General features: G+C 33.6%; 1 protein-coding gene across 1 annotated transcript in view; it reads left to right on the plus strand.

The window, feature by feature from the left end:
- The window catches only part of LOC114329572 (fat-like cadherin-related tumor suppressor homolog), a 495,287-nt gene that overhangs the window by 349,764 nt on the left and 118,327 nt on the right, over positions 1-27,196 (plus strand). Inside the window, exon 6 of the mRNA XM_050663310.1 lies at positions 15,707-15,917. Within this exon, the coding sequence (XP_050519267.1) occupies positions 15,707-15,917 (211 nt within the window). The remainder of the gene's footprint in view (positions 1-15,706; positions 15,918-27,196) is intronic.

The following is a 27,196-nucleotide window of genomic DNA, read 5'->3' on the forward strand; positions in this document are numbered from 1 at the left end:
AGAAGAAACTAGATAATTGGGGACAGTCAATGAGAGGATGAGATTAGAGATTTTAGAAACCTATGTTTTAGAACCCTACTTAATCGGCCATGCAAAACTTGTAACAAAGAAATAAAGTATCTTTAAAAAGGTGCTTACACACTTTATTATTTTTTTCTTAGGTTTCTTAAGAGAGAAGTTTCTTCTCTGCCTAGCTGCAGAGCTAGGCGTAATACAGAGCGTTCTGTCAAAAACCTATATGCTAGGAAGCAAGAACCAGAAAAGTTCAAAAATAAAGCAAGGGAAAGCCGCCAAAAAGTAATAACGGCTCGCCACGAAGACACCCAACCATTTCCCACATGCACCTACTAAGTCCGCTTTTGGAAGCTTCAGGTCTAACTGTTTCAGTTGAAACGATAAGAAGAAGAGTTCGTGCCAAGAAGTATACAGCAGGAGACAGTTATGGGTTCCCGAGTTATCCAAGCAGCACAAGATTGATTGCCTTAATTGGTGTCTTCACCACCAAAACTGGAACATTGGGAATTGACAAAATGTGCCATTTTTATAAAAAGTCAGGATTTGTGTAAAATCAGATGACCCACGAAATCGTGTAGGTACTTAGAGATCGAGGAAGACAAGCAAGAACGAAAACTGTCAGCTCTGTTCACAAATATAAAAGGGAAAGTGTAATGTTCTGGAGAGGAATTGTGATCCGTAAAAAAACTCCTTTAATTTTCATCCAATCAACTTTAACTACTCACATGTATGTTGATAACCTGTAGTTAGACTCTGGAGAGGTGCAACAAGAGAAAGTTTAATTTTCATGATTGATAATGGACCTCCACATACCATTAGAGTGACTAAAGACATCATTGAAGCACAAGGTATCCCTTGTTTGGAGTGGCCTGCTAGCTCACCCTAGCTTAACCCTATAGAGTATTTGTGGGATATGCTTAAAAGAAAAATTAGAGCTCGGCGGGATAATCCACAAAACACCGAACGGTTAGTACAAGCTGCTCTTGAAGAATGGAGCAACCTACCACAACAAAATATTCATAATTTGATTAGAAGAATGCCCACGCAAACTGAAGCTTGCATAAGAACTAGAGGTGATAACATTGGCTACCAAAAAAAAAACAAAAAAAATTAAATAAAAACTTTATTGTTTTTTTTTAACTGTCATGTATTTGTTATTAAATTGCTTTAAAATAAATATTGTTTGACTTCGTGTGTTCGTTATTTTTTAATTCGCACGAAATAATAACAAATATCAGATGATTGCATATAAGTTTGTTTGTGTGTAAATTAAATATGAAAAATAAATAATTAATAAAATACTTAATAACAAATAATAAGAAAGTATGTGTGGCGGGACGGAATATATTTCAACTTATCAATGTAAAACCTACAGTATTTGATCATCGAGATTTTACCGGTTATAGCTGTATTAAGAGCAAAAGAACTGACTACAAATTACAAATTTCATAAATTCAAATAAACCTAATGATACTCAATTTAATGAAGTCTGAATCGAATGGCTTCACCGCAAGCCACCACTGTTAAACCGTTTCCAATTTGTTAGATCGTTATTTAAATAGTACCAATTATGGTTTGCTTCTGTTTACTTAAAATAATAAATAAATTGTACATTTATATTGCGTTTAAATTTTATTATAGAATCATGAGTTTATTGCTTTATTTTTATTAAATCAATAAATTCAATAATTTATTTACTGGCTCTGTTTTTTATTGTATAAAATATTAGACCAATACACACTATTCTAATAAGGAACTTTGACTTTTTTACTTTTGATGCTTTGAAGGTACGTACATTGATTGTATAGGTATTGGATTTTGACAAGAGCTATGAGTGACGCCGATTTAGTTCAAGTTTACCTGAAATGTTCAAGCTCATAGCTCTTGTTAAAATCCACTTTTTTCAAAACCTCAAAATGGTTGTACCTCCAATCGCCGACAATTTTACAATTATTCCTCCGTTCAATTGTTTTAATCTGTCCTTTGTCCAGTGCGTTATTTGTATCATTATTAATTTTAAGTAAATATCTACAACAATCCGGGATGTGCCGGGTAGCTTCCGTTTTTGACGAAATGCCTCTGAGGATTCTCTGAGAGCGAAACTACTTTAGCAAGAGACTAAGTTTTCAATCTAATAGCACATAAAATAATACTAAAAATAGTACTCTACATCCTACCAGATTGAAAACAATGGAAACCTTCTCTGGTTACACCTCCGAGGCTTCTAAAATTTGCAAGCCATAACGAATGCTGAGACTAAAGAAGATGAGGGAATTTTACAATTTATAATTCACGTCCCGTCTGCTCAGCGCGGTAAAGTTCCAACGAGAATGGTTCCCTTCATACTCCAATCAGAGTAAACATGTAAATCAAAAATGAATAACCATTCTCAATTTCGTTGCAACACGAAACTGCAGCTGCACTATATTCTAGTTCAATCAGAGAGTGCAGCAAGCACCTCTACCGGTTTCGAAACTTATTAGTCTCTCATCAGGAGGCACATACGCTGCTCTCTCTGACCCAACCAGGACGAACCCCGACGTGCAGTCACGGATTGCAACGAACGAAATGGCAGGGATGCCTTAGCGGCAACTGCTATCAAAAGACTAAGTTTTCAATCTAATAGCACATAAAATAATACTAAAAATACTACTCTACAGCCCACCCCCACCAGATTGAAAACAATGGGAACCTTCTCTGGTTACACCCACCAGCGCTCACCGCGCTGAGCAGATGGGACGTGAATTATAAATTGTAAAATTCCCTCATCTTCTTTAGTATCAGCATCCGTTATGGCTTGCAAATTTTAGAAGCCTCGGGGGTGTAACCAGAGAAGATTTCCATTGTTTTCAATCTGGTGGGATGTAGAGTACTATTTTTAGTATTATTTTATGTGCTATTAGGTTGAAAACTTATCTACCTTTACTTATCTCCCTATAAAATGCCTTTATCTACCTGCGTTTTTACTCACGTATTGAGTACTAGGAAACAGATTTGTTGATCTTTGCCTCGTTGAATTGATGTGTTGTGGAGTGCAACTATATAGACTCCCATGTCTCTGCATTCATCACCCTTTATTCCTTGCAAATTTTAGAAGGATGGGTAATAGGTATAAGAGAGAATCTGTTTCCGAATTAAGAAATCCAAAGATTTTATTTTAAAATATTTATTTGTTTGAAAATGGAGTCTTTTGGGTTTCGCCGTTTGTTTAATTCTTATTAATTTTCTTACTTGACAGATTTGGTTTCGATTCGATTTCGAAATTTGTTCAAAATGCTTTGCTTTTACTGGTAGACGGAAGTTCTTAAGATGATGCATTTTTGCCCTTAAATTCATAAAAAAAGTTAATATTCGTTTCATTAATCTTTTAAAGAATAAAATTATTATGTTATTAAAATGACACTGTTGTAATTAAAAAGTTCTATTTTCTATTAAAAAATAAAAAAAAATGTATTTTTAACACCTACAAGTTTTCTATCGACGAGAAACCGGTGATATTCTATATAAAGGAACAATAAGTTCCGTGATAAAAAAACTGCTATGAAAGCAGTCTCAATAAAATAAAAGATATTATCAATGAGAAATCGTCTCAAGTTACACTCAAATTGTACGACAAGGTTACCGACTCCCTAAGGACATTTTGATTTAATATAGTAATGGATAAAATAATACAAAAAATACGTAAAGCTTAACGTTACAGTAGAACCCCGCAAATCCGAACCCCGCTAATCCGGACGTTCGGTAAATCCGAACCAATGGAAAGTGAACAAAATTTAAAAATTCAAGACAAAAACTTAAAAACATGTTTATTATAGAGAGTAAAACCAGAAAATTGAACAATGTAAGACTAATAGGACTTTGACATTTTATAAAATTTCTTGAAAATGAATACATATTTTATACGTAGTGCTTATATAATATATAGGTTAAACATAATTTAATTCGATTCTATTGTAGTCAACTTGAGTCCAAAAATATTGTCCACACTCTTGTGAGAACGTTTTGTGACTCAAAATCAACGACAATGAAAGCTTTGAATTATTAGTTAAGCTAATTTTCGGATAATCCGAACTTTTCGGAATCCGAACAAGCTGTCCCCCCAATTAGTTCGGATTTGCGGGGTTCTACTGTATATGATAATTAGAAAGATATCAAATTCTTCGTTAAGAAATACTCAGATTTTTATAAGGAATGTTTCTATATTCGAAATCAAATGTAAAAAGGAAACCCACTGAGAGACTGAATAAGGAGTGACGAGATCAGAACAAAATGTAATATACAGGGTATAAACGAGTGGACACTCAATAAAAAAAAGATTGGAATAATCACATCAGTAGAATGGCGGACACAAGAGTCATTTAAATATCAAGGAACAAATCACCACGTGGCAGAAGAAGTATCACCCGACCGCGCAAGAGATAGAGTGACAATATTTCATAGAAATAACAGCCCGCGAATGAACGAGCAAACTCGCATATATAAACGAAGAAGAAGAATCTGTGTAACCAGAGTTCGTATGCCTCAGTTCTTTTTACGTTAAATTTTTTTTGTCTATATCTCAGCTCCATTTAATACCTAATATTCAAAATATATAGCATCCAATGGCATTGTTCTTAATTCATAATAGTCCAGGGTAATAAGGTTTTTTCCATGTCACTTCAACAGTACTGAAGCGTTTTTTCGACAGGTAATAGCTATAAGAACAAATTGTAACTATTTCCTGCGTAGGATCTGGCGGCCATTTTTATTTATAAACAAACAGTGAAAAGAGTGAAACTTATGGTTTTTTTAGTACAAACATCTTCGAGAGCATGGAAAAGCTTTAAAATGGCGTATTATAAAGGTTAATATATTCATTTGTTGTTAAGATAATTGCAAAAAAAGGTCGAAATTGCAAAAAAAAATAATTTCGCAATAAATATTGTAAAAATTAGTGTATATCTTTGAAATTTTTGTCAAATAAGGGTTCTTTGGTGCTTAATATGTGACAAAAATTTCAAAGCGATTCATTCAATTGTTTAAATTTTATTCAAATTGTTTATCCCAGAGAGCTCTTTTTTGCAATAACATAAGTCAGAAAAAAATGATGTTAGAACCTTTCTACAGGTGTCAAATGAAAGAGCATGAGCTAAACTTTGAAATTGGTTTAAAAAAAGTGAATAAAAAATGCATTAATTAGTAATAAATAATTATGCATAAGTATCGACAATTCTTCCTTGTAAACTTTTTATATTTTTATTTAATAAATTATATATATTTATTACAATTTTTTATCAATTATTATATACATAACATTACTTGGTAGTTGTGCACCTAAAACACGGTAAAAAAATAGATTTTTTTGAAAAAAATTATTCAAAAAGTTTATAAGGAAAGATTGACGATACTTTTGCATAATTATTTATTACTAATACACGCATTTTCTTTTCACTATTTTTAAACCAATTTGAAAGTTTAGCTCATGCTCTTTGATCTGACACCTGTAGAATACTTCTAACATCATTGTTTTCTGACTTATGTTATTGCAAAAAAAACTCTCTGGGATAAACAATTTGAATAAAATTTAAACAATTGAATGATTTGCTTTGAAATGTTTGTCACATATTAAGCACCAAAGAAACCTCATTTGACAAAAATTTCAAAGTTATACATCAATTTTTACAATAGTTATGGCGAAATTAATTTCTTTCCAATTTCGACCTTTTTTCGCAATTATCTTAAGAACAAATGAGACCTTTATAATACGCCATTTTAAAGCTTTTCCATACTCTCGAAGATCTTTGTACTAAAAAAACCATAAGTTTCACTGTTTTCCATTGATTTGAAAAAAAAGGAAAAAAGGCTGTTTTTGATACTAAATTGTTTATAAATAAAAATGGCCGCCAGATCATACGCAGGAAAGAGTTACAATTTGTTCTTAAAGGTATTACCTGTCAAAAAAATGCATCAGTACCCTGGCTGTTGAAGTGTAACAGGGTATATTTTTACCTTATTACCCTGGCCTATAATGTTTACTCACGGTGTCAATCATGTCTAATCTATGCTGAAGTACCTCTGAAGTTAGTGCTGAGGTTGCCGTGTGATTTGTTTTTCAATTACCTACCAATTTAAAAATTATCTGAAAAAAATTTTGAATTTTTAAGGATGCAATATTTTTGTTAAAATTTTCCTGTACTGTTTGAAACCAGTAGAATAACCTACTCGTACTTTCAATGTTTGGACTAGAGTTCAACCTTTGACCTTCACAAAGTCTTTATTATTTGATGGTTTCAGGTGTTTTTCTTATAATTAAGAGATTTTTGGTTTCTTTTTTCAATGTTTAAATAAGTAAAATGTATCCTTCTTCCTCGGGCACCTTCTTCTTAAGAAGGCTGGTAACAATTTTGGAAAATTGTTCTCTCTTTTGGGTCTTTTTAATCAAATGGTTTGAGCCCAGGCATGCCCAATCTCGTTTGTTATTAAGCCAGGAGCACCGCCAGCGTCCTGGTCTGTGTCTACCTTCGATCATACACTCTACTTAGGGCCGGTTGTTCGAACGCTAATCAACATTAATCACTATCAAATACTTAATTACTGTCACAACTGTCAATGTCAACTTTGGTTGGGTTGCCGAAAACATAATTATTTATGACAATTATGAAATTAGTTAATCAATTATGTTAATAATTGTTATGTTAATTGACTAACTAATCTCATAATTATAATTAACTATGTTTTCAGCAACCCAACCAAAGTTGACATTGACAGTTGTGACAGTAATTAAATATTTGATAGTGATCAATGTTGATTAGCGTTCGAACAACCGGCCCTTAGTGTAGGAAACAGAGGTTGAACCTCGAAAAATGAACACAAGTCAGGTTTAATTTTTTTCTGGTACATATATCAAGGGGTGCTTATTATGAGACTAACTTTTTCTTAAAAAATTTCGCCCCGGAACCCCCTTTTCATCCCTTTAAAGGGGGTAATTTGTGGTTTTTGCGAAACGTAGCCCTTCCTGTACGTTTTGCAAAAAATTTACTTATTAGTAAAATGAAGCGGACTATATTACCTAATATTTATTTTCCCGACAGTATATGTCTATCACCCACAGTTTAGCGGGGGTGGCGTCGCAAAGTTGACAAGTTTTGAACAAAAATTGGTTTTTAAAAAAAAATTATTTTTCACTAACTGTAATGGAAATCAAGAAGAAACCCTGCGGCACTTAATTACTAATAAGTAGCTGATTTTTTGGTATAGGTTTAATTTAAGGGCAATTGCCCATTTTTAATTACAGGGTGTTACATTTTAAAAAACCCCTTTTTATACCATCTGAACCGCTTATGCTAGAGTAAAAAAACTTTCAGCGATTATCCATGTACTGGTGTTATTTACAAATTTGTATAATTCACCCCCATTTTTCCCCGGAACCACCCCAAAAAAAGGAGAATTAATAAAGAAAGTGATTTTCTTGGAATCCTTCACACTCCATGCCCTTTATTAAAACGCTTCATATATCATTTTGTGTACGTTCTTATTACCCATATGGGACACCAAAAGCGATTTCTTGATGCAACCTGTAGCCAAAAAAAATAAAATGGTGGGTTGAAAAAAAATGTTTTTTTGCTTTTTAACCCATATGGGCATATGCTCCATCAATAGGGTTTTGCATAAATATATATGGTTATTGCAACATCCCTGCGTAAACTACCCCTATCCGTTGGCGAGCATGTTTTTATGATTTTCTCATTACCTATGCATTTTTTTGAAACAAAACTTATACAGAATTAATTATCACTATTTTATCTATAAATAAGGTCCTATGCATTTTTTCCATATAAGGAACCGTTACGGCACAGTGGCGCCGTAAACCTCAGAAATGCTTTGGCGAGCTCCAGTTTTTGTTTTTTTTTTCGCCACCTATTCATTTTATTGATAACGTACTTAGGGAAAAAAAAGAACACACTGTCTGCTATACGTTGTGACCTATACATATTTTACTTTCTTTGCACTCTAAAGCCACAGTGGTGGCCCGAAACCAATTTTTGATCTTTTCTTTATTAATTCTCCTTTTTTTTGGGTTGTTCCGGGGAAAATATGGGGGTGTTTCGGGGAAAATTTGTAAATAATACTTGTACATGGGTAATCGCTGAAAGTTTTTTTACTCTAGCATAAGCGGTTCAGATGGTATAAAAAGGGGCTTTTTAAAATGTAACACCCTGTAATTAAAAAATGGGTAATTAAAAAAAAATAATTTTTTTTAAAAACATCTTTTTTAAAAACTTGTCAACTTTGGGGCGCCACCCCCGCTAAACGGTGGGTGATAGACATATGCTGTCGGGAAATAAATATGTATTAGGAAATATAGTCCTCTTCATTTTACTCTTAAGTAAATTTTTTGCAAAACGCACAGGAAGGGCTACGTTTCGCAAAAACCACAAATTACCCCCTTTAAAGAGATGAAAAGGGGCTTCCGGGGCTAATTTTTTTAAGAAAAAGCTAGTCTCATAATTAGCACCCCTTGATATACCAGAAAAAAAATTAAACCGGGCTTGTGTCCATTTTGCGAGGTTCAACCTCTGTTTCCTACACTAATTATGAGTTGAAGGAAGTGCGTATCTATTATAGTATTATGTCTCATTACATTACCAAGATATGCAGTTTTTTCGCTTTTTATGATTTTGATCAACTCATGTTCTATATCCATTCTATGCAAAACTTGTGATGTGGGCAGTCCAAGATTTTCAGAACATTCGTGGATGTAGCCGCATTTCTATGCCTGGTGTCTATTCAGATACCTCGAAACTTTAGTTATTTATTTTCCGTGTATTTACTTGTACTTAATTTCTATTCCGATTTACCACCAATTCGATTACTTCAATTATTTAGCAATATTCCATTCCTTTTTATGCCACCCTATTGTGCATTCGAGAGGGTTTTGGAACACTATCTCTAAGTACATTTTAAAAAGCATGGACTCAGTACACAACCTTGTCTGACTTCACATTTGACTTTATACGGCTGTTTGATCTTCGTAGAGATACTAAATAATTTTTATATCTTAGGAGTTCAAACCTTTTCTTTTCCAAATATTTAACATTTATTAGAATAGATAGAATGAGGTGTCAAATGAGAGTTTATAACTCAAAGATGATATTATAGGTGAGAAATTTGACCTCGGACTTCCAATTCCAGAGTTGCAACCGGAAGTACTGTTTTAAAGTCGCCGAAATAGTACAAGCGATATATTATTTGACGCGCCTTCGCCAGATGAGAACAAATGTATACTTCTGTATACATTTAGAGCTTTCTAGACTAGGTATAGCATTGTCCATCGAATGCGAAAACATCCTGTAAACAGTGTTTATATTTGTATTTGTAAAAGGAATGCAAATATTGTTAAAGGATTAAATCAATTAACTCGAAATTGACAATTACACTACATACTGTTGACAATCAACTCCTTTATAATAGCTGTACAGTTAGAAACGTCCTCAATGCCTCAATATATTGGCCAATAATAATTAGAGCAAATTCCTCCATAATTCATTCATTCTCCAATGATATAGTAGATCTGTCGTAATTATTAATTATACAAGCAAACTACCGATTTGGTCATTATAGGTGCTCAGTATGTGTTTGTTATAGATACTCAAACTAAATATTATAATTTAATTATTATGTTTATATGGGATTGAGCCACAATTATTGGTGTAATTAAAATTTCATTTTTTATTAACTAATGTTAGGCGTTTCAACTTCTACTCCGGAGATGGTTCTCAGGTTATAAAATCTTCCCAGAATTTTCTCAGAATAATTTCTTTTTCGTTTTTCTTTTTTGAGAACGATTTCCGGAGTATAAATCGAAATGTCAAAGATTAGTTAAAAATTAGATTAGAAATTAATTAGATTAGAAAAATAAATAACAATTTTTATAATTGAGGTTTTTATAATATAATTGTTTGTATTACCAATTGTTCATTAGTTTTAACGATGAATCATTATCAAAAATTAGATTAGAAATTAATTAGATTAGAAAAATAAATAACAAATTTTTATAATTGAGGTTTTTATAATATAATTGTTTGTATTACCAATTGTTCATTAGTTATAACGATGAATCATTAATTTGGCCTAGGCCAAACTAGTTTGGCTACTGACTGAAAACTGACGTAAGAATCTTGAAAATCGGAGTACAAAAATAAAATTATAGATTGTCAAACTTAATCAAACATTTTTAGTGGCGGAATTTTGTGCCAGTGAGTGTATTTTAAATATTGACGTGTAAAGTTCGTGCAAATTTCAAATGAATACATTTGAACAAACGTACTAAAATACAGAAAATTCAAAAAATGAGTGCTAAACACAAAAAGCCATCAAATCAAAGAGGTTTTAGTACTTACTTCTATTATACATATTTAACTCCTTTTTTCTTCGTACTTTCTTTGTAAATTGTTTTAGATAGTTTCTGTATTCAGGATTTTCTAATACTAGACTTTTATAGTATATAGTTTTTACATCGGTGTAAAATAAGTTATTGGCACAATAACAAAAAACGAAATATTCTAGTTCAGCTCCCTGTCACTGCACTCTATACTCTGTCTTCCGCTTCTCAGAGTCCACTGCAGTGTTTTGGCACATGTCCACATTTAGCCACCTTTCTTTCATTTTACCGTCGATACCCGCTCTCTAGCTTGTTCAAGGTCTACCCCTTCTACGTCTTCCCTGTGGTGTCCAGTCTAGTATCTGCTTTGGTGATAAATTTGCCCTCATTCTCTAAACGTGACCGTATCCTTCAGTTGTTTGTATTTTAGGTGGTGGTCAATCATTGTGTTTTCAACGTTCATAAATCTGCTGATCTTCTCATTGGCTCCTATCGGCTGACCTCCTCTAGAAGTCCATTTCCATGATCTTCTCTAGAAGGAAGTGGTTTTTCTGTTTTGATTTTTAGTGGCCAAACTTCGGAACCGTATGTGGAATACTTTGTATAATGGTCTGATGTATCCTTATTTTGTTTCATTTGGAGATACACACCCAAACTTATATGGAATCATCTGATATTTCTTACTATTTCGTGCGAATTTAAAAAAACGAACACACGAAGTCAAACAATATTTATTTTAAATCAATTTAATAACAAATACATAACAATTAAATAAAACAATAAAGTATTTAACAAACAAATTGAAACTAGTTGTTTTAAAGTCAATAGCATACAAAATTTCAATGTAAAACGAATAATATATAAATTGTTTTTATTTTTTTTGTATTTTGTGGTAGTCAGTGTTATCACCTCTAGTCCTTATGCAAGCTTCAGTTTGCGTGGGCACGCTACTAATCAAATTATCAACATTTTGTTGTGGTAGGTTGCTCCATCCTTTAAGAGCAGCTTGTACTAGCCGTGCGGTGTTTTGTGGATTATCCCGGCGAGCTGTAATTTTTCTTTAAAGCATATCCCACAAATACTCTCTATAGCATTAAGCTCGGGTGAGCAAGCAGGCCACTCCAAACAAGGGATACCTTCTGCTTCAATGATGTATGTAGTCACTCTAATGGTATGTAGAGGTCCATTATCATGCAATAAAATTAAACTTTCTCCTGTTGCATCTCTCCAGAGCCTAAATACAGGTTATCAACATACTTGTGAGCAGTTAAAGTTGATTGGATGAAAATTAAAGGAGTTTTTTTACGGATCACAATTCCTCTCCAGAACATTATACTTCCCCTTTTATATTTGTGAACAAATCTGACAGTTTTCGTTCTTGCTTGTCTTTCTCGACCTCTAAGTACACGATTTCGTGGGTCATCTGATTTTACACAAATCCTGACTTTTTTTGAAAATAGCACATTTTGTCAATTTCCAATGTTCCAGTTTTGGTGGCGAAGACACCAATTTAGGCCATCAATCTTGTGCTGCCTGGATAACTCGTCAACCCATAACTGTCTCCTGCTGTATACTTCTTGGTACGAACTCTTCTTCTTATCGTTTCAACTGAAACAGTTACACCTGTAGCTTCCAAAAGCTGCCTTTGGAGCTGCAGGTGAGAAATGGTTGGGTGTCTTCCAGCTGATTGGACAATTAAACAATCGTGGAGAGCCGTTATAACTTTTGGCGACTTTCCCTTGCTCTATTTTTGAGCTTTCCTACTTCCTGTTACCTAGCATAGGTTTTGGACAGAACGCCCTGTATTACGCCTAGCTCTACAGCTATGTCCCTCTAAGAATATTACTTGCTCCACAAAACCAATAATATTTCCTTGTTGTAAGTTCTATAACCCCACATGAGGCATATTTTCGTTTTTGGACGCAAAAGTTAGTTTATTTATTTTCGTTCAATTTGCAACTCAAGCAATAACCTATACCGTACCGAGCTGTACTATCCGATTGTCTTATATATTTGTTTATTTTCAATAAAAACCTTTATTCTTCGCAACAATAAGTTTTTTTTAAGAAATAAATATTACTTTGAAATACATGGTGATTCCATATAAGTTTGGGTGTGTGTATTTTTGTGGCTCTTTTGTTCCCTGCATATTTGTCTTTTATTGTTTCAGCCAGAGTCCCATCATCATCATCTGGAAATTTCAAGCCCAAGAATGTGTACGTTAGGTTCATCATTAAGAAGTATCAGATCTTTTCAGATAAGAGGTTCATATTTTCTTCCAGGCTCTATTTTTTATATTATTGTACTAGTTTGCGGGTCATAATATATTCTAGGTCAGCAAGTTCTTTTGTTAATACCACTTGATTAGCCTCTTCCCGAGTTTTAAGGAAAGGGACCCAATATAAGAAGAAGTACTAGATAGCCACAAAAAATTGTATGTTCGTCATTGTTTCTCAAAGAAGATCAATATATCTGGTTGGCATTGAGAATACGTCATTCCCACCACTCGAACATTCTCTTTCACTATCCTAAAAATTAGATCAGATAGAACAACTACTGAAAAATTTATGTAGGTTTGGTTAACTTTGTTGGTAATTCAGGTTTGTTCTTTCTGATTGTTCTTATTACAGTGAATCTGTTAGGTTTCTACATCAATTCTTAAACCAAATGGATTGACATATACCAATAATTGTTATTCATTAAATTTGACGATTGACTGAATGGTCTTTCTGGCTGCCGTCCAATATACTCTTCCATTCGTTCGGTTTGTATAATATGAAGATGCATTAGATAAAGCATATATTTTTATTCCGTATTTATTTGGTTTTGATGGTATATATTGACGAAAGGTACATCTACCTCTCAATTCTTTTAGCAATTCGTCACTAGTTACATATTCACAATGACTGTAACCATTTTGACAATTAGTTACAAAATTGTCGAAAAGAGTTCGTATACAGAGGTGCCAGCTTATCTAGTGATCTTCTTTCGGCGCGAGAATGCATCTCATCAAAACGTGATAGGTCTGGATCCCGCGTATGAAAAAAAAAATGATTAATAACTAGCTGAAAATTTGTTAATAGCTTAAGGGTGTCTAGTCGGACAAACTTTGATGTAAGGGAACACTGGAACAGGGGAAGTTTTATTGTGGAACAGGTTAAAAATTTGTAACGTCAGACCACGAAAACGTCCCATGTATTTTGTCGGACAGAACTTCCAATTGATCTGTTACCCTTTTATTAAACTCTCATGCAAAAATCAGACGGCTATTTGTCACCTGTCATAATTCCTGTCATTTGACATGTTCTACGTGTTCCACTCATTAAAATGCCCAGTTGGTGATAAATAGCAGTCTGATTTTTGCAGGGCAGTTTAATGAAAAGGCAACAAATTAATTGGAAGTTCTGTCCGACAAAATACATGGGACGTCTTCGTAGTTTGACGTTCCAAATTTTTAACCTGTTCCACAATTAAAACTTCCCCTGTTCCAGTGTTCCCATACATCAAAGTTTGTCCGACTAGACACCCTTAAGCTATTAAAAAATTTTCAGCTTGCTATTAATCAACTTTTTTTTCATACGCGTGATCCAGACCTATAAACATCTTAGGAGAAATCTAGATCGTTCTAAAGACGTGCTAAGACGAAACAAATCTATATTTGATCCATCGTTTTTTCACATACATATTTTAACGTTAAAACATTAGACGGTTTGCGTTATATACTCCGACCAAGTACAGTAGCCCTAGTAGAGCACGAGTCTCATCGTATTTGAAGGAGCAGCATCTCGAGGCCGGGAAAATTGTAGCGAATAGACCCTGTATATTGATTTTTAGATTGAACAATCAAATTAAATCATACAAAAATCATCATACCACCATTGATAAAGGATTCCCATATTTCTCTAATTCCTTTCAATGTCTGGTAATTCGGTTTGAAGAAGGAAAAATGTTTATAATGTTATGTGCTCTGTTTCTTATAGTCTTTGGAATTGATAAGCATTTTTTCCAGTGTGTTACCACATGCTTTCCAATGTACGATAAATATAGGTCTGGATCCCGCGTATGAAAAAAAAGTTGATTATTAGCAAGCTGAAAATTTTTTAATAGCTTAAGGGTGTCTAGTCGGACAAACTTTTATGTATGGGAACACTGGAACAGGGGAAGTTTTAATTGTGGAACAGGTTTAAAATTTGGAACGGTCAGACCACGACGAAAACGGCACATGTATTTTGTCGGACAGAACTTCCAATTATTTTTGTTACCCTTTCATTAAACTGTCCTGCAAAAATCAGACTGCTATTTATCACCAACTGGGCATTTTAATGAGTGGAACACGTAGAAAATGTCAAATGACAGGAATTATGACAGCTGACAAATAGCAGTCTGATTTTTGCATGAGAGTTTAATGAAAGGGTAACAAATCAATTGGAAGTTCTGTCTGACAAAATACATGGGACGTTTTCGTGGCCTGACGTTACAAAGTTTTAAACTGTTCCACAGTTAAAACTTCCCCGTTCCAGTGTTCCCATACATCAAAGTTTGTCCGACTAGACACCCTTAAGCTATTAACAAATTTTCAGCTTTCTATTAATCAACTTTTTTTTCATACGCGGGAGCCAGACCTATATTTCTCGCTGGAATATCATCTTCATCCCTATCAGAAATATATTGCTCAGATTGACTTCCTTTCAGATCTACTTCCTCATGGTCTGATTCTTGATTATCGGACTCGTCATAGGTAGCTTCGTCCCTGTCCATCATCACCTCTTTTATCATTTTTTAACATCTCCTGTTGTTTTTCGTAATAACTCGTGTCTGTAATAAATTATAAATGAATATATCATGTAACAACAACTATATCAAATAATAAACACCTTTATAAATAAATTGAGGACGTAAAAAAAATAACAGTATCTACACGAGTAGTCATCCCGGTGTCACAGACAGTGCAACTTTTTAACGGGTCAAATATAAACGTATTTGTCACACTAAAGCACAACGTTCCTTTAAGATAGTTGGGAAGGTATTTTGAGTTTGAATGTGAGTTTCTTAGCTTCCCCACTTTCACCAAAATCAGAAATTGAAATTTCACCCGGACTGCAAGACCGTGCGCGACTACTGGAAGGTTAATTTACTCGACGTGTCTAAAATATTTAAATACATCACGACTGAATGAAGGGACTGATAATTGAAGATTGTAATTTTATTTCTCTCTCTCTCTCCCTCTCCCTCTATATTTCTTCTCCCTTTCTTAACACCAAATAAAGTGTAAACATGTTTGTTTCATTGTATTTCAATAATTTTATTTTATCGAACACTTCTTGGTTCCAGGTAAGAGTAACGGACATGGGGGAACCGCCAAAACACAGCGTCTGCAAAGTCCTGGTCCGTACAGTACCCATGCTGACCACCTCCAAGCACCCACCAATCGTCAGGTCGCCCATGGCCGTCAAGTTAACGGAAAGCGACGAAATAGGTCTTCTGGTAGCTTCCATCTCAGCCACCGATCCGGATAATGATACCCTTTGGTATGACATTGTTGGTAAGTATTTTCCCTTACATATAATGGGGAATTAGTAGTTAAGGGCAGGTTTATTTTAGAGACTGAATGTAATTAAGCTTTTCATGAAGGATGTTCTCGTTTTGTTTCATTGCAGATGCAGCTTTAATTTTTGGTAGTGCCTACTGTTTTTTTAAGGGTGCCGTAAATTTTGGATCACTGTAATTACTGTGATGTTCAAATAATTTTTATTGAAATAACTCAGTGTTTTCAAAATATAGCTTAGCAATACATCTTCCACTGTAAAATAAATTTTAATTTGCGGTCTACTTTGGGATCTCCGCATCCATTAGATGAAACGTCTGGAAGAACGTTTAATAAATCTAGGCATTAGACCTATGTTCATTATCCTATTTCTTCTTCTTCTTGTAGTTCCTTCTCCTATCGGAGGTTGGCTATCATCACAGCTATCCGTACCTTATTGGCGGCTGCTCTGAAAAGATCTACTGAGCTACAACTATACCACTCTCTTAAGTTTCTCAGCCAGGGAATTATTTGTCTTCGTATGGATGTTTTACCCTTAATTTTACCTTGCATTTTGAGCCTTAATATCTCACATTTCGCACCTCTGGTAATGTGGCCTAAATATTCCAGCTTTCTTGATTTGATGTTCTTTATGACCTCGCAATACTTTTGTAGCCTTCTTAACACTTCTGCATTTGTAACTCATTGGGTCCATTATCCTCCGCATGTTTACATATCTAACATCTATCAAATTATCTTTTCTAATATAAGATTTAGAACAAGTAGATAACGACCGCGTAAAAGATGAATTAATTGATGATGTGGGAGAAAACTTTAAGTTTCTAAGGGTCAGAATATGGAGGGAAGTGAGGAATCGACGGAAGTGACGACTTTTCTTCTTCTTCTTCTTGTGCCACTCCTATCGGAGATTGGAAATCATCAAGGCTACCCTGACTTTGTTTACAGCTGACCTAAAAAGTTCATTAGTGGTGCAGCCAAACCACTCTCTCAAATTCCGCAACCATGACATTCTTCTACGGCCTGGATTCCGTTTTCCTACTATTTTTCCTTGCATTATATTTTGAAGTAATGCGTATTTATGACCTCTCATCAGGTGACCCAAATACTCGAGTTTTCTTCGTTTTATCGTTAATAAAATTTCTGGGTCTCTTCCTATCCTTCGTATTACTTCAAGATTTGTGATTCTTTCAACCCAACTTATCTTCAGCATTCGACGGTAGCACCACATCTCGAAACTTTCAATATTTTTTATGTTGTTCTGTTTGAGAGTCCAGGCCTCTACACCGTATAATAGCGTGTTAAATACGTAGCCACTTAGCATTCTCAATCGTAGAGGGATGCTTATATCTCTGTTGCAGAAGAATTTTCTCATCTTTATGAAGGTGGCCCTGGCAATTTCGATACGTCTTTTTATTTCATTGTTTTGGTCTCCAGTTTCGTTTATTAAAGTTCCCAAGTATTTATAACTTGATACTTTTTCAATTTGAATGCCGTTTGGTCTTCAGTAAAATAATGACACAACCAGCACATATTATATGTGCTGGTTTATACCATATACTTGGTTTTTTTGATATTAATGTTTATGCCATAATTGTTGCAAGCAATATTTATGTTTGTAAGTAATCGTTGTAATTCTTCTACTGTTCTTGCAACTAGTACAGTGTCGTCTGCGTATCGAATATTATTTACAACCTCTCCATTGATTACGATTCCTTCATTTGCTTGCAAAAAGGCTTCCTGACAGATGCTTTCACTATATACATTAAATAGCAGTGGTGACAAAATGCATCCCTGTCTTACTCCTCTACGTATTTCTATTGCTTTTGATATCTCGTTTTCTATTTTGATGTTAGCTTTCTGATTCCAATATAAGTTGAGAATTATTCGCAGATCTTTATTATCTATGTCTTTTCTTTCAAGAATGTCTCTTAGCCTATCGTGGCGTACTCTGTCAAACTCTTTTTCAAAATCGATAAAACATGCATGTACTTCTTGATTAATGTCTAGGCATCTTTGTGTAAGAACATTCAAACCGAAGAGAGCTTCTCGAGTATTTACCTAGTCCTTTTCTGAACCCCATCTGTGTATTACTAATATCTGACTCCAACTTTTGATAAACTCGGTTGTGGATGATTTTTAGAAATATCTTTAGTAGATGGCTCATTAAAGATATTGTTCGATGTTCTGAACATTCTTTTGCATTGGATTTCTTTGGCAGTATAACGAATGTAGACAGCAGCCACTCTTGAGGTATAATACCAGTATTGTATACTGTGTTAAATAAGTGCAATATTATACCTATTGATTCATCATTCAAGAGCTTTAGTAATTCAGTAGGAATCTCATCGGGTCCATTTGCCTTTGCCTTTTCTTTTTTCGACTTTTCGACGACTTTTCTGCGAGTAGGCTAAGATCCACAACAGATTGTTGAACCAATTGTGCTGATAATATAAGATTTATATTTTTTGATGTCTCTTTCTCTGTCTCTCTATTGTCGTTTCCCCATTACTGAGGATCGTGATTTCTTCCAATATTCCCTAACAATTCTTTTCCATTTTTCTCTATCTTCAGCTGCTTGAAAAACTTCGCAGAATGAGTTTCCAACTGAATTCTTAATTTGGTCGGACCATCTAGTTGGTGATCGTCCTCTTGATCTTCTCCACGGAACGTTTCCAGAAACAATTAATCTCTCAATTTTTGACGTACCATTAGTTATTTATTGTTCGCGTTTCACTCAAATGAAAGTTTTCGTATTCACAAGATATTTCATAAATCCAGTCATTACCTTAAAGTAGTTAACAGATCAACGGAATCTTGACATTCGGAGCAATCAAGTATTGAATATAAAGAGGCTCCGTACTTAGATGAGGGGAACTGTGATTGCCAGTCAGGGGAAAACCTGAGATAGACTGGGACTTATACTTGGATTAACTCGGTACTTCCGATCACCTAACTTAGACTTAGATTCCTTGTTTGAGATATGAATTAGGGCAAGCCTAGGAGTACCTGGCACTACCTTGATTTTAACTTGGGATTACTCGGGACTACTGGGGACTCTAATTTGATAGAGAAAGTACAAAGTCAAATATGTGAAGAAGCAGGAGATACAAATATAAAGAAACGAAAAGGTATACAAAATATTTTACCCTTTGACAGGAGTCTCGAACAAATTTCAAACCTCACTTACATCTTACACAGCGGAAAATGAAATATAATTTAAAAAAGGATGTTCATTTTTATAGAAAAATATTTAAGTAGTTAGCAAGCACCGGTACTTAGCGTTTTGGGTAGTCGGGAATAGACAGAACTTTAGTGTGTTCTTTAAAGGGATACTTTTCGGTAGTAATAAAGCGGTACATTTTTTGTGGGATTAGTTTCTATATTTGCAAACAAATATTACCGACAACTTTAGTCAAAACGGTGAAATGGGTAGTCCTAACGGAAATTATATTAGCACCTAAGCGGTAAAAAAAGGTTTTTCTACGATGGTTTAATAACATGCTCATTATTCCCTATTTTTTAATAGATAATAGCACCCATTACTTTACCTGTGAGTAATAGTTCAATACTCACGGGCTGAAGTTAGATTCAAGTGGCGCATGCAACTTTTAATATTAATCGTTTATAAACTGTAAATAATAGTTATTTATGATATAAGTGTTAAAAGTACACGTTTAAAGCACGCATGTGAAAGTTTGCAGAATGAGCGATAGCGAGTTCTGCAATTCACATGAGTGCCTTAAAAATGTACTTTTTAACACGCATATCATACAATATTTTTTCTACAAACGTAATTACAGGACAATATCTACAAAAACTTTTACTTGAACTTGACTGACATTCCATTTTTATATTTTTTTGACATTACATCAAAATTGTCTATACGGTCAATATGAACTGCAGTGCCTTAAAAATATTTTAAAGCCTTAAAGTAGCATTTTTAACGCTCGTATGGAGGGCCAAAAATTGCATTTTTAACACGGTTGTAGAAAAAATTACTTAAACTTGTTTATTTAAAACAATAATCATCTTCGAAATCTACATGTAATTTATATCAATTCGACCAACTTCGAAAAATGTTTTAAGGAATTGAACTGTAACAATGTCAGTATATTTTCTTGTTTACTAAAAATTTTGACGTTTATCATTTATTTTAGTGAGTGTGACATTAGCGCATTTTGTTTGTGTTAATTGGAATTTATAACTAATATTATGTTTATTTTTTAAGTTATATTATGTTAAATATGCTATTACATATTATATATAGTTATATTATAATATTATATATTAAATGTAAATACATTGTAACTTTATGAAATACATACGTCCACCGATAATAGCCATTTCCTATTTTATTAGATTCATTGACAGTAGGTACAAATTTATGGTTATAATTTTTCGGAAACGAATAGAACTTATGATTCACTATTTCTTATTGTATTTTTATAATAAATAAGAATTTGGTAATAGTAGGCAACCAATTATTCAGCCACGTACTAGGGGTAAACAGCATTTAGGTGTTTTTGTAAATTATTATAATTTAAATCTCGAGTAGTTGGTAATTATAATTTTTACTAATTAAAATAAAAAAGGTCGTAGAAAAACTATAGTATTCTACTCGCATGTAATGGCTCGCAAACTTCATCATCGTGAGTAATAGCCATCATTACATGCTCGTTGAATAATATGCAACCTATAATTTGTCGGTGGTTTTATTAGAAGTTATTAGCCGCCTAAAATAATTTATTGGAAAATTTTTACAGAAATTAAACTTGTGTACAGGATGATTTTATAAAATTTAATAAAATAAACGAAAATTATTGTACAAGATGTAACATACCGAATTTTTGACATGTTACAGTGTGGACACAGAATATCATCAGTTTCAACATTTGGTCAACTAAGAAATATGTCTAAAAAGATAAATATCAGCTAAAAATATTAATTTTAAAATGATTTTTTTTATAAATCCAAATAAGTATTGAACTGAATTTAAAAATTGAGACTAATGTATATGGCATTGCAAGGACTTTAAAACAATATTTTATTTGACCCCATTGTAATTGGTAAATGATGTAAAACTTTTCATTTATTTAAATAAATATGTTTTATTCAACGTCAAACCGAGTAGTAGTCACTGTTTTAAGTTCAGTTCCGCTTCCTTCTCTTCGCATTGTACCAGGCACGTAGCCAAGGGAGGGGTCCATGGGGTTCGGACCCCTCCCAAAACTGTCTCGGCTTTGGTACCAAGGCAGCAAGTTCATCCCCAAGGTATTAGGTATTCTTTTTTTGAAAAAGATAACGACAATATTATTATTTTTTACTAGGATTATTTCTATTTTTATTCAGTGTACTGATTAACTTATGTATGTCCAATTTAAACATCAGATTTACCAAAAGCGAAAGTATTCTATCAGCATTTCAAATTCGTTTACCTTTTACTTTTTATAGAGGACCAGCTGTACTCTTTTCTATGGAATCCTATATTTCGGTAGTAGTCACTAACATCGTCAGGGACGCTAAAATGATATTAAAGATACAATGGTAAAATTAGGTATTAAAAACAACTTACTAGTGTCGTCATATATGTAGATCCTACCCTAGTTTTTAATACCTAATTTCACAATTGTAGCTTTAATATCATTTTAGCGTCCCTGATAATGTTAGTGACTATACTAACAAAATATTATAGGATTCCGTTCTACATTCCGATTCCGTACATTCTATCTTGCACTTAGTAAAAGTAATTTGAAAAAATTTTTAAATGTAAGTTTTACATGTTAAAAATATTTTAAATTTAAAAATATTTGTCCGCAGATTGCTCGTTTAAACTGTACACAAAAGTTTGTCGTCATTCTTCTTAGACGGCTAGGGCATAATACACACACCGGCAAAATTAGCCGAACACCTTAAAAATAGGACATGTTTGAGGTCACGAATCTCCTAAACCAGTGGTCCGATTTGAGTAATTCTTTTAGTATGTTATAGCCTTATTATTTAAGAATATCGTTGTAATAATATTGTTGCTACACAGCTAAATATAATTTTATACCGGGTGTAACAATAATACTAGGTTTTTTTCTTAATGTTTGGAACCCCCTGTGGAATATTCTAGCATATATAAAATATTGAAATTAAAACTCAATTATAGCCTTATGCTTTCTTAACATTTTCTTTTTTGATTCATTTGCATATGTTAGAAAATAAAAAAGTTATGGGCTTTAACAACTAGCCATGTTTGTCATCGATAAATCCTCGTAGTAGGGTAGGAAAGTATGCTAAATTTGCAGTTACTCAAGCGTTATGGAGACCTATTGGACTGTGAATAGTATGTGCTAAAACCAGAAAAAGGCTAAGTTAAGTTTTCCATATATTGGGGGACTTTTCATTTTTGAATTTATTTTCCATTTGAAACAATCGTTTTTTTTTTCGATTATAGCGCGATCCATCCATAATTCGAAAAAATGTGTCGAATAAAAGTTGCTTATTTTTACGGAAAGAATCCAAAACTGCAATAAAAATTGGGGGCTCCTATTTAAGATTTTAAATTAAATTCTCCACCCCACCTCCGTGGGGGGACGTGTTTGGTGCCATTCGATAGATTTTTCAAAAATATTGAATACGTGTATTTTGCAGTTTTTCGATCTAATGTTCAGCTAGTTCAGCTGAAATCCACGGGAGGTCGTCATTGTGACATGGCTTATTAATTTATTTATTTAATACCTCTATTGAATTACTTTAGGCTTGTTTATTAAACTAAGCAGATAATGATGGTAGGGGAGCCCTAGCGGGGATTTTTTCAGGTACTCGAGCGCGTCAGACTATCACATGGGGAGAAAGCTTGTATCCTGTAAATATACCTATACCATATATTGGTTCTTAACACCGGGGAATTCATTAAGGGGGAACAAGAAAAAAATTTATTCTTAGAAATCTAAAAAATCTATTCGCTTGGGGGGTAAATTAAAAATTTTAAATACGATATTTCGCGAAATGAACATCAGGTCGTAAAACTGCAAAATACACGTATTCAATATTTTTCAAAAATCTATCGAATGGCACCAAACACGTCCCCCCGCGGAGGTGGGGTGGGGGGTTACTTTAAAATCTTAAATAGAAGCCCCCAATTTTTATTGAACATTTGGATTCTTGACGTAAAAATAAGCAACTTCTATTCGCAACATTTTTTTAAATTAAGGATAAATGATAAATGGCGCTATAATCGGAAAAAACTATTGTTTCAAATGGAAAATAAATTAAAAAATGAAAAGTCCCCCAATATATGGAAAACTTAACTTTTTCTGGTTTTAGCACATACTATTCACAATCCAGTAGGTACCCATAACGCTCGAGTAACTGCAAATTTAGCATACTTTCCTCCCCTACTATGAGGATTTATCGATGAAAAACATGGCTAGTTGTTAAAGCCCATAACTTTTTTATTTTCTAACAGAAGCAAATTAATTAAAAAAGAAATTGTTAAGAAAGCATAAGACTATAATTGAGTTTTAATTTCAATATTTTATATGTGCTAGAATATTCGACAGGGTGTTCCAAACTTTAAGAAAAAAACACAGTATTATTGTTACACCCGGTATAAAATGATATTTAGCTGTCTAGCAACAATATTATTACAACGATATTCTTAAATAATAAGGCTATAACATACTAAAAGAATCACTCAAATCGGACCACTGGTTTAGGAAATTCGTGACATCAAACATGTACCATTTTTAAGGTGTTCGGCTAATTTTGCCGGTGTGTGTAGCATACTGTCCGTTTTCTTTCGATAGGATTATTCCGTTGAGAAACTGATCGTATAGTTAAAACTTCGTTTATGTCCTGTCGAATATTGCACCGTAAATTTGATATGTTTTTGCACATCTATGACTCAACAAGGCTTTTGCCCAAATCAAACAAAAACTGGGCTTGGAAAACAGGCTTCCTATTTGTTTTGTGCGAATTATGGCAGTATATCACATACGATGTTTATCATTCCTTAAAAAACACACAGTATCCATGGTAATGTTACGGTTGCTACCATGGACCGATTTTGTCAATTCATTCGTATAAAAATTTGTAAAGGTAGACTTCCGCACCAAGCGACCGAGACAGGAGACCGCGACAGGCGACAGATAGGTCGCGAATAGACGATAGTTGGTCGCTGGTCTCGGTCGCGGGCTGCAGAACTACCCTGATATAATTGCATTGAGAGCAGTCGTGGGGAGACCTCGCCTATCTGTCGCCTGTCGCGGTCTCCTGTCTCGGTCGCTTGGTGCGAAAGTCTACCTTAAGAGGTAATCCTCCGGTATAGAAGTTTTTGCCAAGATAGGGACTTGCATCAATCATGTATTTGGAGAATGAATCGCAAAGCATAGCAATCTTTATGTCCGAACATAGACGGCTTATGTTACTATCGTTAACACTAAAGCGTCGTAATATTTACGACAGGATGCCTAATTCACACACTTCCGCACAAAATTTAACTGACGTTTATACACCAATGTTTACCTACTAAAGAAGTGTGGAACCCAAGTTCTTGGGATTTTGCGTTGCTGAGAAATTTCGCAAAAAATAATTCAGCGCCGTATATTTTATGAGTATTAGTATTCTAGGGTTAAAATAGTTTTTTTCAAATTTTGCATATGGATCTAAAATTTATTCTGAATATTTTTTTCCATACCTTACCGTCTAATCTAACAAAAAATTTGAGTTGTGTTTGGACCCCCCTCAAGCACATTTCCTGGCTACGTGCCTGCATTGTACACACAAGATTATTACACTATAACGATCGTAATTGTCTATTTAGTTTCTAGTTGTTAGTCGGAAAATGTCTTTGAGAGGAATTTTATACGGCACTCGATGCCAGTTTTTTGAGTCTTTTGTGATAATAACATAAAGCTTAACTGCGACATATTCCTCCAGTTGAAAGTAGTAATCGAAACAATGGACTCGAGACAATAAAGAATATCTTCTTGTGTTTTGAATAGGTGGATGTGAGAACGAGAAATTTAATTGGATGTTTGGGATGTTTTAACACATTCAAAAACTTCTTGAAATAGGACGTTATTAGTTCAATCAAATGTCTGTATTTTTATTCCCCAATAGGCGAGCGGGAGATACCCCTAAAATGACCAGGTACTGACCACGGAGAGGTGAATGGCTAATTTTATTCATACTTTATATTTTTGAAGGTGCTGAAAACGAGAATGAGGTTTATTTTGAATTTTATGTGGGGGAACATTGTCAGAATCGCAATTTTAACCTAAAAATAAAAAAAAAGAAATCACGTTTTCTTGCGTTTACCTCGCTACAACTCTGTTCCCTTTTAATATTTCTTTCTGAAATTTTTACAGTATATATTTCTCACCTTTCTTAAGAAAATGGTACTTACTTCAAGCTTTCAGTCTTATTCTAACAAAAGTTATGAATTTTTTAAAGTGAAAGGTGCAGATTTCTTAATTGCAAAGTTTAATCGCAAAAGTTGAGCGACGAAGTTTGAAATTTAGCTTTTTAATCACGTGTATGTTATTGTATAGAGTACAAAGAAGTTTTTTGGAAAGTTTTAGATCAAAATGTTTTATAGAACAAAAAATAGTGCAACTTTTATTATCGGCATTAGAAATCCCCAATATAACGGTTATTTTTCGAGATACTGACCATGGGTGGTGAATGGCTAATTTTGGTCTTAGATTATGTTTCTAACGGAGCTGAAAACGAAAATGAAATTTATTTTAAATTTTAGGTGAAATTTATTTTAAATTTTAGGTGGGGAATATTGTCAAAATCGCAATTTTAGCATAAAAATAGAAAAAAGTGAAATCACGATTTTTTGCGTTTAACTCGCTACAAACTCGCTCGACAAGTACTGACTCGGGTCGTTTTTAATATTTTTTTCTAAGGTTTTTTACACTATATGTTGCTCACCTTTTTGAAGACAACGGTATCTGTTTTAAGATTTTAGTCTTATTCTAGTAAAAGTTATGAATTTTTTAAAGTACAAGGTGCAAATTCGTGAATTGCAAAGTTTCATCGCAAAAGTTGAGAGGCAAAATTAAAAATTTATCTTATTAATCACGTTTATGTTAAAACAGAGAGTACAAAGAAGTTTTCTGAAAGTTTTAGTTACAAAGGTTTATTAGAAAAAAAGTGGCGTAACTTTTAATATAGACGTTATACATTCCTCTAATAACACTTATTTTTCGAGATACTGACCATTGGAGGTGAATGGCTAATTTTGGTATTATTTTATGTTTTCGATGGTACTGACAATGAAAAAGTGACAATGAATTAGTACTGACAAGTACTGACAATGAATTTTATGTGAGGAAACATTGTCAAAATCGAAATTTTAACCTAAAAATGAAAAAAAAAGTGAAGTCACAAATTTTTACGTTTAACCCACTACTAGGTCTGGATCCCGCGTATGAAAAAAAAGTTGATTAATAGCAAGCTGAAACTTTGTTAATAGCTTAAGGGTGTCTAGTCGGATAAACTTTGATATATGGGAACACTGGAACAGGGGCAGTTTTAATTGTGGAACAGGTTAAAAATTTGGAACGGTCAGACCACGAAAACGGCACATTTATTTTGTCCGACAGAACAGACTTAAACTCTTCGAACAGAGATTAAACTCTCATGCAAAAATCAGACTGCTATTTATCACCTGCCATAATTCCTGTCATTTAACATATTCTACATGTTCCACTCATTAAAACGCCCATTTGGTGATAAATAGCAGTCTGATTTTTGCATGAGAGTTTAATCTCTGTTCGGAGAATTTAAGTCTGTTCTGTCGGACAAAATACATGTGCCGTTTTCTTGGTCTGACCGTTCCAAATTTTTAACCTGTTCCACAATTAAAACTTCCCCTGTTCCAGTGTTCCCATATATCAAAGTTTGTCTGACTAGACACCCTTAAGCTATTAACAAAGTTTCAGCTTGCTATTAATCAACTTTTTTTTCATACGCGGGATCCAGACCTATACAACTCTGTTCCATTTTTATATTTTTTTCTCAAATTTCTACAGCATATATTTCTCACCTTTACAAAGACTATGAAAGTAACTGTAGTCTTTCAGTCTTTTTTTATAAAAGTTATGAATTTTAAAAAATAAAAGGTACAGATTCGTGAATTGCTCAGTTAAATCGCAAAAATTAAGTGACAAAATTTAAAATTTATCTATTTGATTTCGTTCATGTTAAACCGTAGAGTTCAAATAAGTTTTATGGGGAGTTTTAGGTCTAGATGTGATATAGAAAAAATATGGTGCATT

This window comes from Diabrotica virgifera, chromosome 1 (genome assembly GCF_917563875.1).
Source record: "Diabrotica virgifera virgifera chromosome 1, PGI_DIABVI_V3a".
Classification (NCBI taxonomy): Eukaryota; Metazoa; Arthropoda; class Insecta; order Coleoptera; family Chrysomelidae; genus Diabrotica; species Diabrotica virgifera.